The 13,879-nt window shown below is 33.1% G+C and overlaps 2 protein-coding genes across 2 annotated transcripts; one reads left to right on the forward strand and one right to left on the reverse strand.

Moving 5' to 3' along the window:
* The first annotated feature begins 622 nt into the window (after positions 1 to 622).
* LOC110939209 lies at positions 623 to 1,261 on the forward strand. Its single transcript, XM_022180978.2, has 3 exons — positions 623 to 818; positions 890 to 957; positions 1,060 to 1,261. Exons 1-3 carry the CDS (start codon positions 647 to 649, stop codon positions 1,171 to 1,173), a joined length of 354 nt encoding a protein of 117 aa, XP_022036670.1. The 5' UTR covers positions 623 to 646; the 3' UTR covers positions 1,174 to 1,261.
* Positions 1,262 to 2,154: 893 nt separating this feature from the next.
* Positions 2,155 to 5,260, reverse strand: LOC110941386 (NAC domain-containing protein 72). Its single transcript, XM_022183015.2, has 3 exons — positions 4,715 to 5,260; positions 3,077 to 3,211; positions 2,155 to 2,686 (listed from the first exon to the last, which is right to left on the reverse strand). The coding sequence occupies exons 1-3, from the start codon at positions 5,177 to 5,179 to the stop codon at positions 2,624 to 2,626; spliced, it is 663 nt and encodes a 220-aa protein (XP_022038707.1). The 5' UTR covers positions 5,180 to 5,260; the 3' UTR covers positions 2,155 to 2,623.
* Positions 5,261 to 13,879: the final 8,619 nt, after the last annotated feature.

Here is a 13,879-nt window from a genome sequence, read left to right on the forward strand (position 1 = left end):
CATTAATACAAACATAAATGTGACATGGGAGTTAGAAATGTTGATAGTCACTAATAATGGATGCATTCATAACAAAATATACATAATCTTTTTTATAATTATGGAAACTCAAAAGTCACACATTACCCTAAAATCTCAATTTCCCAATCCCCAACGTAAATCTTTTTATTTCCTAATAAGACTATTAAGTTTCCAAAAAAATTGTGTCATGCCTTAGCCTTACACAGTTACGCCACGAACCGACTAACTGAGACTTTTGGAGTCCTGCCTTCTCTTATTCACTCTAAAGAAACAATCAAAGGACGATTCATCTTCGTCGTCACTCCATCCGGTCTCTACTAGACTTGTAAACATGTAAGTTCTAACCCTAGATTCGTGTTCAATGCTATGTGTTTCATACGAAATCTGTGATCTTTGGTTTGATGTAAAGCAAAAATAACATGTAGTTAGTTTTTTTTGTTGTTCGAAAAGATGTAGTTATCATACTTGTTTCCATTTAATATAGTTGCACATAAAACTTATATTTGAATGTTATAAGAGGTATCTTATTAGAGCTTGACCATTATCTTGAAGAGAAAGTATGTCCACCAGACATGGATCTTGATATACTAGCTTGGTGGAAAACAAACGGTTTGAATAATACCCGATGCTCCAAAGAGTAGCCTGGGATGTATTAGCAATCCCTATAACAACTGTCGCCTCTGAGTCTTCCTTTAGTACAAGTGGTAGATTGGTAAGTCCTCATCGTAGTCGTCTTCGTCCAAGCACAATGGAAGCGTTGATGTGTGCTCAAAGTTGGTTGTTAAATGAGATAAGAGGTAATCACATTTGCTTACTTTTGTAAAATTATTTTATATATTAATCGTGTTTTATTTTTTCATATACATAGCAAATTGTCCCAAAAAAACCGAAGCATATTGTCAAACAATTGAGCGTGACTACGACGATAGTGACGAGGTAAGTATACTATAAATTTTATGTTCCAAACTTATTGTGTTTATTATGTTATTTTAGTTATGATTTATTTGATGGTGTATTCTTTTATTTGTTTAACTATAGGAAAACAATTTGAGGGATGAGGGTGCAAACATGACTACACGTCTACATGGTCTTCACGAATGGGCGAATGGCATACACTTTCTTTTTTGTAATCATTTGGTGCCACTTTTTTGAAACATCAACATTGTTCTCTTGTACTAACAATCGTGAAACATCGACTTTGCACTATTTTTGTCATCTATGAATTTGAAATTTTTGTTTATATTGAGGTATTTTATTTTATGAGTGCGGTTAACATACAAGACGCCTTATCGTACTTCACGTACGCGACAGCGTCAACCATCAGATCAGGGAAAAATAACGCATGGAACCCTAGTTTTTGTGATAATCACGCATGGAGGTACAAAATCACGCATGGGAGCCTTATAATCACGCATGGGATACAAATCACGCACGTTATAGTTGGTCAAAAAAAAATCACGCAAGTTATATATGTTGTCGCGTACGTTAATGTAACGTTAATGTAGGATAAGCCTTTTTGTACATTATACTTTCTCTTATTTTATATACTTTGCCACTATTTGATATATTTTCATGATGATAATGCTTGAGTAGTTAGCCAATAGGTACCCGCCAGGGTTGGGTCGTGTATACCCAACAGGTAATTTTTTTAGATTAATGGGTTTACCCGAAACCCGTGGGTATACCCAACACCCGATAGGTTTCGGGACGGGTTTAGGATAGTTTTATCTAATCGGGTTTGGGTTTGGGTTTGGGATTAGCTAAACCCGTCTTAAACCCGACCCATTGCCATCCCTAGGGCCTGCACGTAGTATGTATATATTTTTAACAAATTTATCATGATTATGTTAAATTACCCAGTCGGGTTTTTTTAATACCCGAACCCTACCCAATGCATACCAGAACCCGGAAATAGGGTATTATAATACCCGGCTTTTAGAAAACCCGACCCGGACCCTACGCGAACCCGGGTATATAGGGTATACATTTTTGGTATAAAACCCAGACCCGGACCCAACCCGGTTTTTCAAAAAGCCCGATTTTGTAAAACCTGATTTTACTCGAACCCGGTTCCATACCTGGAACCGGTTATTCAAAAAGCCGGATTTGTGCATCACCATGGGACATCTCGAATTGAACTACATTATCACACTATTACATAAGCCATTCAGAAATACTTATCTCCATATATTACATAATAATTTAACAAATCCTAAACCAAATCCATTCGGGAAACAGAAAGATAACCAACCCGACAACAGCCAGCCTGGATGACACAGGCGACCTGAAGCATCTGGTCCATGACACCAAAACTGGCTGTCGAATTTGCAGGCCCAATCCAAAAGACCCGATTGACTGACAGTTCGGTGTACAAGATTGGAACAAGAAAACAAATAAGTGGAGGTAACAGTCTACCTACCTTGGTAGACATAGCTACCATTGTGGCAATATTGCCATCTTCACAGCTGAAGAATATATTGACCAATTTCTCAGAGTTTCCATTAAACCTTTAAGGTTTTCCATTTTGAGTTGAGGTTATCATCATTCAATTGGATGGGAGATATAATCATGCCCATTAATAATTTGGATCTTGTTTGACCCACTAAAGAGGAGCTAGAAGATCATCTAGCTCAAGGAAGTCTCCATCAAAGGCCAGTGAATTCACCTGCATAAATGAATACCAAAAGTTAGATAACTCGAGATGCTTAAAAAGAAACTCTGTAATGGTCAAGCTAGAAGTTTATGACACGACCAGTTAACACGACATGACATGAAGTTAAAACGACTTGGAGTCATAAACAGGTCGACATGTTAATGACATTAGCGTAATTAAATCATGTCTAAACGAGTTAAAATGTTTAACCCATTTAGGACACGCATAACCTTTTTAAATCATCATGTTAATTGAGTTAATAGGTTGACATAGCATTTAAAGACCGTTTTTCCAAATTAGAAAGGATATAAATCAAACTGCCCCAAGATCTTAATACAAAGTTTACCACTTGAAGTAAGAAGTTTCCTTACAATTATTTTCGGCAGAATCAACAGAACTTACCTTTTCATCGCACTGGATACCAATGTGATTCACTGTTTTAACGGTCTCAACCAAAGGCTTCATTTTATCACTTGAGGTGTTGTATTGGTGGTGAGATTTGGCAAAAACTCGGCACAGAACATATGAAGCCTCAGCCTGATACAGAAACCCAAAGTTATAAAGAATGATAAATGATATATAAAATTTTAATTAATTGGTTGATGAAAAAAGAACAAAAATATTAGTAAATAGGAATAAGAAACAAGCAATATGACTGACATCACCCCCTGTGCTTGCTTTTTGGTTATTAACGATATGTTGAATGTTTAATGAAACTAAATTATAAAAAGATACAAATCAAGCATTTGTGTATTCATAAATTGGTACACTCAAACTAGTATGTTCTAAAACAGAATAAGACATTGTTCTGTTACTAATTTGATTACCACTTTACAGATGAATTCAACTTTTCAACAAATAAACATAAATTAATTATACGGTTGCAAATCCAAATAACTTTCATTTTTTGGTTTTTATTGTTTTAAAAATAACAAGCAAAAAAAAAAACATTAATCCAAACCAATGTCAGACAAGAAAACAAGAAAAACCTAGATCTTAAAACAAGATGAAGTATAACCTGTGTAAGAAGCCGTAAACCAACTTAAAACATTCTTCATGTGTACAGGTTCTTTCATGTTTGTATATTGTAGTTAAACAAATTAAAACAAAATGTTCTATTTATTATTGACATATGAATATATGATAGATGCTATCTATACTGCTGGCATCACACTCTTTAACCTATTATTAAGGGCTGTCCAAAAAGCTCGTGGCTCGGATCTCGCTAGGAAAAAGCTTGCTCGATATGGCTCGGTTTGAAACGGAGCCAATCCGGCTCGACTCGATTCATAACGAACCGGACTGGCTCAGTTTGCCAGTTTGGCTTGCTCGTTAGCTCTCGGCTCAGATTATTTTACCTTTTTTAACACATTTAACATATATATTTTTTTTTTAAAAAAAGGGTTACCATTGGCGGGTATTTAGGCGTGTAGTTAGATATCTATGGCATATTTGGGTGTTGATTCGGATCCTAATGAACTTATATTGTTTTTCTTTGAAATTTAAAACTTATTTTGTATTTGGTTAAACTTGATTTTGGCTTGTTGAACTTATTTTAGATATGTTTTGTTAGGATTAGATTCAAGAATGAACAATAGTGTATTTTGCGAACTGAGTGAACTCATCCTGGCCATACACTGTGTAAATCAATGGCTAGGATTTGTTCACTCAGTTCGCAAATACACTAGTGTTCACTCTAGAACCCCACCCTGTTTTGTTAAACTATTGAATGACAATTTAACCTAATGAATTTTGAAAGCTATGTATTAATAACTTTTTTTAGATTCAAGCCTAACCAAGCCAAGCCAGCTCGGTTTATAATCGAGCCGAGCCCATCTCGTGAACAGCCCTAACATTATGTAACTTTAACACTAACAAATCTATCAAACTAAGTTTAGCATCTGTCCTACATATGAAATTATGAACAACATCAAACAACTTGACTACCAATTTACAAATCAACTCAACTCTTCAACACATAAAGCCAACACAATCAATACTTGATAAATCAAATTAACAAACATAACCAAAAAAACTTACCATTTTCTGATCAACCAATGCATACTCATACATAACCCACTTAGTCCTGACAGCAGCCTTACCCACCTCCCCCAAATAAAACACAAAAGTCTTCCTCGTCCCCACCACAACCCCCTGTACACCCGCACCCACAATATCTTTCACCGAGCCACTCCTCCTCCAAAACCCACAACCAGCAGGTCTCTTCTCACCTCTTCCTCTTTTAACCCTGGGCATAGGGGCAAAACAGTAATAGTGCTTCCGTTTTCCTTCACGGCCGAACAGGAACCGGGCGGTTTCGGGTAAATTGAAGGGTTCGAAGCGGTAGAGATCGAGGTCTTTGATGAGATTTGGAGAGGTGGGGTCGAGATGATCGCCGGTGTTTTTTAGGGTTAGGTAGTGGAGGATGAGTTGTTGTTCTGATGGGAAGAATTGGCAGCCGGGTGGGAGAGGTGAGGTTGTGGGATTAGGGTTTACGGGTTCCATTGTGGGAGAGAATCTTGCAGTTGGTGTGTTTGAGAATTTGAGATTGGTTTGGTCGTTTGGACGGATTTAGGAATGTGGAATGTGGAGAGCGTGATTGACAAGCTACCTATTTCTAAGAAGAAAATAAAAACTAACTAGGGTTAAGACCCGCCCGCATTGCAGCGCGGGTACATCGTAAACACTGAATGTATTAGTCCAAACGTTATATGATGCATTGACCATATGAAAACACACATTTCGACGTATCCAGTTGAACTCAATGTAACCTGTAAAAGCATTGAGATTGGATCAAAAGTAAAGTAAATCAAATTCATGTCGAACAATCATAACGTATTATATGTCACCAAACTCAGACATAGAAAACATAACGGGATATACACATGTAATCGAAAGGGATTAATTAGAGCTTTTGAAAAAATGGAGAAAAAGAAACCATACTTTGACTCCACTCGGTTCGAAACAAACTTTACGGAACATACATAAAATAAACATGAAAACATATTATATTTGACCTGAGTTATTTCCCAAAAAAATTTACGTGAAAACATAGAACAACTTGAATTTATACCAAAACATACATAAAAATATGCACGTAGAAATGGTTTCTTTAAACGAAAATGTATTATATTTGACCTGACTCGTCTATAAAAAAAGTTTACGTCGGAATGTAGAACAAATCATATTTATACATACCTCATACATAAAATATACACGTAAAAAATAGTTTTTAAGTAAAGGAAGTATAGGGGTAAACCGAAACAAAATATTAGTAAAAAATTTAATAGGTTAAATAAAACCGTCCCAAATAGCACCAATGCCATGACATCGACTCTCAACATTGTAAAAATAAAATAGTTAAAATGGTAAAAACTACACTAAACGAAAAGCAGACTAAAATCGTTGAACCACGCACACCCGTTACAGTGTGTTAATTCGAAGAAACTAACCAGAAACGTAAAACGCAGAAAATAATAACTTAGTCGATCTAGGACCCGCCCGTTGCGGCGAAATTTTCAAAAGGGAAAAAACGGACGCGTTGTGACGGGTTTGTCAAATATGAAAAAATAGAGCAAAAGACGTTGAACCTCACATGCACGCTACGACATGTTAACTCGCAAAATTTAGAACGAAACGTAAAACGAAAAACTTGCGAAAGATAAAAAGTATGGGGAACGAAAGTTGTAAATAATAAAGTGTTTGTGTTAAATCATAAAAGATGGAAAACTTTGGGTTAAAAGTAAAAAAATTAGAAGGGGTTAAAATACAAAATTTGAAATATTTGGGTTAAAAGTGAAAACCCATGTATTTTTTTTTGGAAAACTCCCCAAGCTTGGGGTACAATTTGTAATGCACAAAAAGTTGATTCTTTATAATGTAATAATTAATTTTATTGTTTTAGTACGTTAAGAGTTGAATATGATTTTAGTAATAACTAGTCGTTTACCCGCGCGATGCGGCGGGAGTGGCGATTTACAATAGAATACTCGTTTACCGTTAGTTTATCAGCGTCTCGTGATATATTGTATAGTACTTAAGTTAGTTTATCGGGTTTTGAGTATTCATTGCCACCGAAGCCAAAATTACGGTTAAGGGGATTTTACCAATGGGGTGGTGGTCCATTGGCAAAGGTGAAGCCTTTAAACACCTTAGGGGAAGATCTTGGGTTCAAGTATCACAGATGACATGAATTAAAAAGAAATTTATTGTTAAAAAAACGGTTAAGGGGATTTTAAAACCATTCGGTTTGGTTATTGGTGGCTCTTGTGATGCATTGTACAGTACGCTTGTTAATTTTTTATTGGTGTGGTCTATCTATGACATGAGCCTTACAGATATCTCAATTATAATGTGTGCTTCCACACACCAATAATCGAACACACGAATAAACAAATATCAGCATACAAAATACCTTGAGATTATTCATGCTTTTAGGCTTTAGCTCATATTCTCAATTTTTGTTGTGTGCTTACTTTAAACTATTTATATTGTATGGCAAACTATAAGTTAATAACTAATTTGAGAATATTAGCTACTGAAATACAGTTTTTGGGGATTTATGAACCTATGTTTGTAAGTTTATTGAACCAATTGTAAGATTACCATCATGGAATCATATCTACGGTCGTTTCGCATTGATTTCACATTTCATATTAATTTAAATTAATTAAATTTATTATATGAACACACTAGGTTAATTCCCGCGCGATGCGCGACTTCATCCAAAACCATATTATTTACTTTGAAATATAATATTTTGTACAAACGCATAAAAAAACTATTAAAATTAATATATAATCTCATATTGTATAACAGGTCTGTAAAGTTTAGTAATATGCAGTCTTGTACTATTGCATAAAAAATTCTGTTGATCAATATACACCGGTAAAGTAAAAAAGAAATTATCAAAATATGAACCAAATGTTATAAAATGTGAATGTAATATATGGATGAAAAAAACAACATTAGATAAAAAAATAATATCATCCAAACACTTGCTAGTTGCTTGAAAATCTTGACAATTTGACAATTTGAAATCATTCGGCTTCTTCTTGGTACCTAATATAACCAAAATTAACCAAACACATAATGAATCTAGTGATATAAAAGAATTGAATTTATAATTGTAAAACATCTAGGAAATGAAAGGTAAATGAATAAAAAAAATTAAATGTTGCAAAAACTTACATATCATTTTCCAGAAAATGGCAGCTGAAACCTACATTTCAATTAAGATGGCTACACAACTGATTTCATCCTGAAAGTTAAAAGAAATAATAAAACCGAAAACTTTAATATTCAAGAGCAAGTAATCAATTCAAAATAACAATAAATCAAACCTAAAAGTTGCAGCATAATATAACCAACGCGACCGAGCACAACCCAGGTGATCACTTGTACACATCAACCATCAACTTGAATGATCAAATCATATACCCGAGCCGACTCAAATGACCAGTTGTCCTCATCAACCATCAATCCGAAAGTTCCATAGTGATATATAACCAACCAGACCAGGATAACCAGTTGTATCCATTAAGCATCAAACAATCAATCTTGCCCCGTTTAGTACAAATAATTTTTAACAAAATAATCCAAACATAAAAACATATAAAATAGATGACAAAAATAATATACCTTCTTTAGTCTTTTTGAAAGACTTCATAATTTAGCAAATCATATGAATTAGTCAAGGTATAAAATAAAACATCTAATGTGATCAAAATTGAACCGATCAATTTTCAAAATCAAAATAAACCTAACTGAATCTTAATGTAACAACACATACAGGGTCATTCAACACATTTCAAATGACACAGGTTCATGTAATAATCTGTTTTGTTATGAGGCAAAAATTAAAATGCAAATGGACTTGTTTTAACAATTTAATTCACTCAGAAGTATTCATATCTCCATCCAACTCTCTCTATTTCTTCTATATTCAATATCACAAAGATACAACTCTCTCTTTCTTCTATATTCATGGTGAAGTTGCAAAACATTTATATTGTCAGACTGTCAGGCTCAGATTATGAAAACAGATGACAACACCATGGCTGCAAGAGAGGTTGCATGAACAACTGCCATCCTACAACCTTGCTATACCATAATGCTATCTTCATTCAATTTTTACTCAGATCTACAAAATCATCATAGCCTTATGTTCAAAGTACAATGCACTTTGAATTCATTTTTATTCACCTTCACAGTCAACACTAAATGATTTGCTTAAGTATTTCAAATGATTTCAAAATGTCAAACCTCAGTTATTCAGGTAGACATCTGCTTCATCATAGTTTTAGTCTCAGGTGAGAAGCATCTCATCAACATCATTGACTAAATATCCCTTAGGTGTCATCGATCTAATTATCATCAACCAAACATCGATTACACCCAACGCCGCCTAGAACAGCCGCGAACGACAGCCAGCAACGATTAGGTCATGTTGCAACAACACGGCAACTCTAGCCATCATAGCCTCAGATGACAAAAACATATGTCCTGATCAAAACTAAATAGATCAATTTTCAAAACAGTATTTCAGATGAATAAATCCTAATTGAATATTGATGTACCAACACATACAGGGTTAGTCAACACAGTTGAGATGATACAGGTTCAGGTAACAAAAAGAAACCCTCTGTTGTAGAAGCAACCAGTGAAAGAGTTTTCATGGAATGTTTAAGAGGGGTCAGTGACATTGTCGAGGAGTGTAAGGAAATGCTATCACTTAGCATTTCTTGACACTCCTCGACAACATCACCGACGCCTACATGTTTCAAGCAAAACACTCTCACTGGTTGCTTCTTCAACAAAGGGTTTCTCCTTATTACCTTGAACATGTATCATCTAAACTGTCTTTGACACATCCTTTGTGTCTTCCTCTCTTCATTAATAACTAAAAACATGACACGTAGGCAAATAGAGGTCATCCTGTAATCTCCTTTAATAGATAGTATAGATTCTGAAAACACCACATATAATCAAAATACAAGAATTAGATGTATAATTTCTAAAATTATGCAAATTACTAAAAAAATGTAATAAAATTATATAAAACGAATCAAGGCAAAAAGGCACTAAATAGACACATTCAGCCCTAATTCAACATATCAGTCATTCAAAATATTCAAAACCAACTATAGATGATTGAAGTCAAAAAAAGATTTATAAGTGAATAAATTGAATGAATTAAATGAATATATATGCAAATTTCGTTTAATAATTTTTTTCAAGTTGAAATATCAGTTGAGAATTATAAAAATATGTTACCTAAGTTAAGAAATTAGTATTTTTAGAAATGGATTGACATTTCTAAAAAAAAAATCTCAAAAACATTAGGCACCAACTTTTTCATATACCTAAAAGGAATGCATGAAAAACAATACAAAATGAAATACCACCATAAAAAATTACCAAATCTTATACATCAAATTTAATATTAAAAAGGTAAACTCAAACTATAAAACAGTTGAAAATTCAGGTTTTTGACCAACCAAAGAAAATTAAAAAATTCCATATAATTTAGCATACGGTTGTTTAGTTTTTTTGGTAATATATTTGTAGTTAATTTAGGATTTTTTTATTAAACTTAATTGATTAAATACAAAATATTATATGTCAGAAACGATTTTAAGAAATTTACATATATAACTTTGAAAATTTGTTTTTAGTTTACAAATTTATATAAAACAACCTTAATAATGTTCATTAAAATAAAAAAAATACCAATTTGATATAAATAAATAATTAAACTATATGGCAAAAAATATTTCAATTATTTCAGTGTACAAACCTTATTTTATTTCCTTTATCAATTTTTATTTCACTAACCAAACCTTTTTTATGTATAAAATAGTACCATATTTAAAATAAAATTTCCAATTGTAGATATTCAATGAAGCTTAGGAAAACTCTGAATTGATTAAAATGAAACGGTTTTATTAAAAAATTAATTATAGTCAATTATACAATTTAAAAAAGGAAACAAAATAATATTAATTTTTTTACGTAAATCTTTAAAAAACTGACGGTTTATTATAATAATATTTAATCAAATAATAGAGTTGACACTAATCAAACAATGTACTTAAATGATGTTTAATATGATGAATACTTTACTTGTTTCCTAAATTAAGATACATAGAATTTTGAATCACTAACTATTTCATAAAAACATAGAATATTAACCACAAACATGTAGCAAAACAAATAACATTAACGTCTACCAATCTATAGTCAAATATGTTCAACAACTAAGTTCTTCGGCCACACATAAACGACCCAAAAAAATTGTCAGCAACTTCTACCATCACATATGTTAAACGTAACAACCATAACAAAAACCTACCATTAAATGTATACTAACGACCACACCTTGAAAATAGTACCAAAACATACCATGAACCTTCACCAAGTCAATTATAAAGCAACATACCTTTACTTTTAACAAATACTATCTGAAACGAAGAACCGTATACCAACCGTTTGTCTCTAACAAACTCCCTCATACCGGTCACATTAAATCGCGGACAACCTTGCGAAAACTCCTTACCAATAGCTACATCCCATGTTCGACCAGCGCTGTCCTTAATGATCAAATCCATCTTTCGATCTAAACCATGAGTTTGAGCCCACTTCTTCTTCAGACGCTACATATGAGAGTATAATAAATGTTAATAATAAATACCATTAAAACTGTTTTTCCTACAACTAATGATTTAAACTGGATTCACTTAACATACATTAATGGTATGAAGAAGTAAATAATACAAACTTACGTAATGATTGTCAACAACAAAAGTAACAGGTACTTCGTCATCAACACTCTGTTCAAATACAGGTCCAGCAACCGCATCAGGTACCTCATCATCAGACACTTCAATTACGCCATCAGTTGGTTCTTTTTTGATAACAGAAAGTTCAGGCGGGTAAGTTAGAAGGGCAGGCTTACAAACAAAAACACTCAATTCAAACGTCTTACGATCAATCATTTCAAATACCAACAGATGATCATCAGTTATCGACATCTCCTCCTTGATCCGACTCCAACCTGTGGTAATATAAATGTTATGGTCTAAAATTTCCATCTTCACAACCCATTTATGGTTTCCAGCAGAACGAATCAAAATCGGATCAGAAGGACAGATATTCAGCATAGAGTGATGAACAAACAACCTGTTCACGATCTTCTCAAAGAATAAAACAGTATCAGGATCAATGGTATAGTCGAAATAGAAAAAAACGAATTAACGCAAAAATAAAATAATTTAAAAACGTAATAGTTCAATTACCATGCAGTCTTCTCGGTCTTTAAAATCATTTTTAGGTTTGTAGTAGAAGTAGTTAGATGGTGCTAGAGAAATGTCTTGATAAAAGTGGAATAGGCGGAACAAAGATAAAGCTTCTTCATACTGACAAACAACCCAAGAATCGTCCGGTAATTTCAAAGATGAGACAACATCAAACCAGCCACTGTAAAAAAAATAGTCGCCTGCAAGCTTGAACACTTTGACTTCAAAGGTCCTCCCATCAAGGGTCCTGATGATTGCATTTTTCTCTGGATAACCAAACTTTGTAATCCAGTCACCATAGTCAGCAGGAAGTTTCTGCAACGGAAAATATAAGTATCGTTAAATGCAATTATAATAACAGTAATCACAAAGTGTTATATTAAAACATCTTAAATTTTTTTCTTTAAATGATTATAATTTCAGCACTCACCAACGATTTTCTGTCATACTTCCACACACGCGCAGCGAATCCGTACACCATCTCGCTTCCAAAGTTGTTGTCTTTCACAACCCCAAATTGTATATCAAAACAGGTACATGTAATAAATATAGGTAGCAAACGAATAGACTCGAAGCTCTTCATAGTCAGGCGTGGTAGGGGGGCGGCTTTCTTGTGGTAGTCATTGCGAACATCTCTCCTCTTCTCTTAGCGTGCACAGTTTGCTTACGCCTTAGGCCGTCAACTTTTACATCAAAGAAAATATAAAACAATTTCAAAATAAATTAGGTAAACTTCATGTGTAAATAATTACATCAACATATAAAAACATAATAAATCTGTTAAATAATCATATTCTTTGAGAAGATCAAAAACGCATAAATAACCCTTTAAATGTTACTTCTTTGTGATATTCAAAACAGATAAATAAAAAATTTCATAGTTTCATAAGAAGAGTTAAAGTGAAAAACAAAGCATAAATGAACAAATGACCATTACAAAACATCATACAATACCTAGATAAAACCATATAGTTCCATTTACCGTACTCAATAACCACTTAAGTACATAAACAACGATATATTAAAACCATATATCAAACTGTATGATACTGAAAGATCTGTAATGAAATCGAAATGATAAAAAAATATGTATAAACATAGTAAACAAACCACTAACGTGTATCATTAACAAATACACTCAATACAACATAAATCAGCCCCAACACAAATTATTCCACTATGATTATTCCAAAACCCTAAAAACTACCACCGTACAAACAAATCGGCTATAGAACAGAATATATAAAAGCGATACACTAAAGATTCTTTATTGCTTTCTAGAATCATCATCAATCAATCATCATCATCATCTATAAAGCCATACAATGAAATCATACAGATTAAAAAATTAACAACAAATAAGGTTTCTAGAAACCTAACTTTCCAAATAAGCACAATTGTTCAAATACTTGAGGTTATAACAATGAATTGGAAATCTAAAGAAACAATTCAGCAAGTAACGAATGGAATCACGGGTGAAGAAACAAATAGATACACATTTGACTAAAATCATACAGGGGTTAAATCACATACGGAATCGAACCCTAAATCATATGAACCCTAACTACATAATCAAAACCTGTAACAAAATAAAAAACTGCTATTACATATTGAATTCATGTAAAAATCAAAAACATATAACAAAACAACAACAAATCAGATTTCAAACCCTAAAAAATAGGGTTAAGTTATTACAAATTGAATTCATGTAAAAAATCAAATATACACACACAACAAACCCAAAACTGCTAATAAAAATCAACAAATTACAATACATGAATAAAAAAAAAATTAAAACCCTAATACACAAAACATATGTCACACCCCGACCACGTAGGACAACAAACCGTGGCGGAAACGTCGGGGAGTGTTGTAACAGAAGCTATTGTTTCATAACCATGGATACAAA

The sequence above is a fragment of the Helianthus annuus genome, chromosome 5, assembly GCF_002127325.2.
Source record: "Helianthus annuus cultivar XRQ/B chromosome 5, HanXRQr2.0-SUNRISE, whole genome shotgun sequence".
NCBI classification, from domain to species: domain Eukaryota; kingdom Viridiplantae; phylum Streptophyta; class Magnoliopsida; order Asterales; family Asteraceae; genus Helianthus; species Helianthus annuus.

Bases quoted from the DNA above. Each gene is read 5' to 3' on its own strand.
- LOC110939209 (XM_022180978.2), top strand. From the start codon at position 647: ATGCTCCAAAGAGTAGCCTGGGATGTATTAGCAATCCCTATAACAACT. The intron at 819-889 runs GTAATCACATTT...TCATATACATAG, and splicing joins GTTGTTAAATGAGATAAGAG to CAAATTGTCCCAAAAAAACC. The intron at 958-1,059 runs GTAAGTATACTA...GTTTAACTATAG, and splicing joins ACTACGACGATAGTGACGAG to GAAAACAATTTGAGGGATGA.
- LOC110941386 (XM_022183015.2), bottom strand. From the start codon at position 5,179: ATGGAACCCGTAAACCCTAATCCCACAACCTCACCTCTCCCACCCGGC. The intron at 3,212-4,714 runs GTAAGTTTTTTT...TTTCTGTATCAG, and splicing joins CATTGGTTGATCAGAAAATG to GCTGAGGCTTCATATGTTCT. The intron at 2,687-3,076 runs GTAAGTTCTGTT...TCATTTATGCAG, and splicing joins GTATCCAGTGCGATGAAAAG to GTGAATTCACTGGCCTTTGA.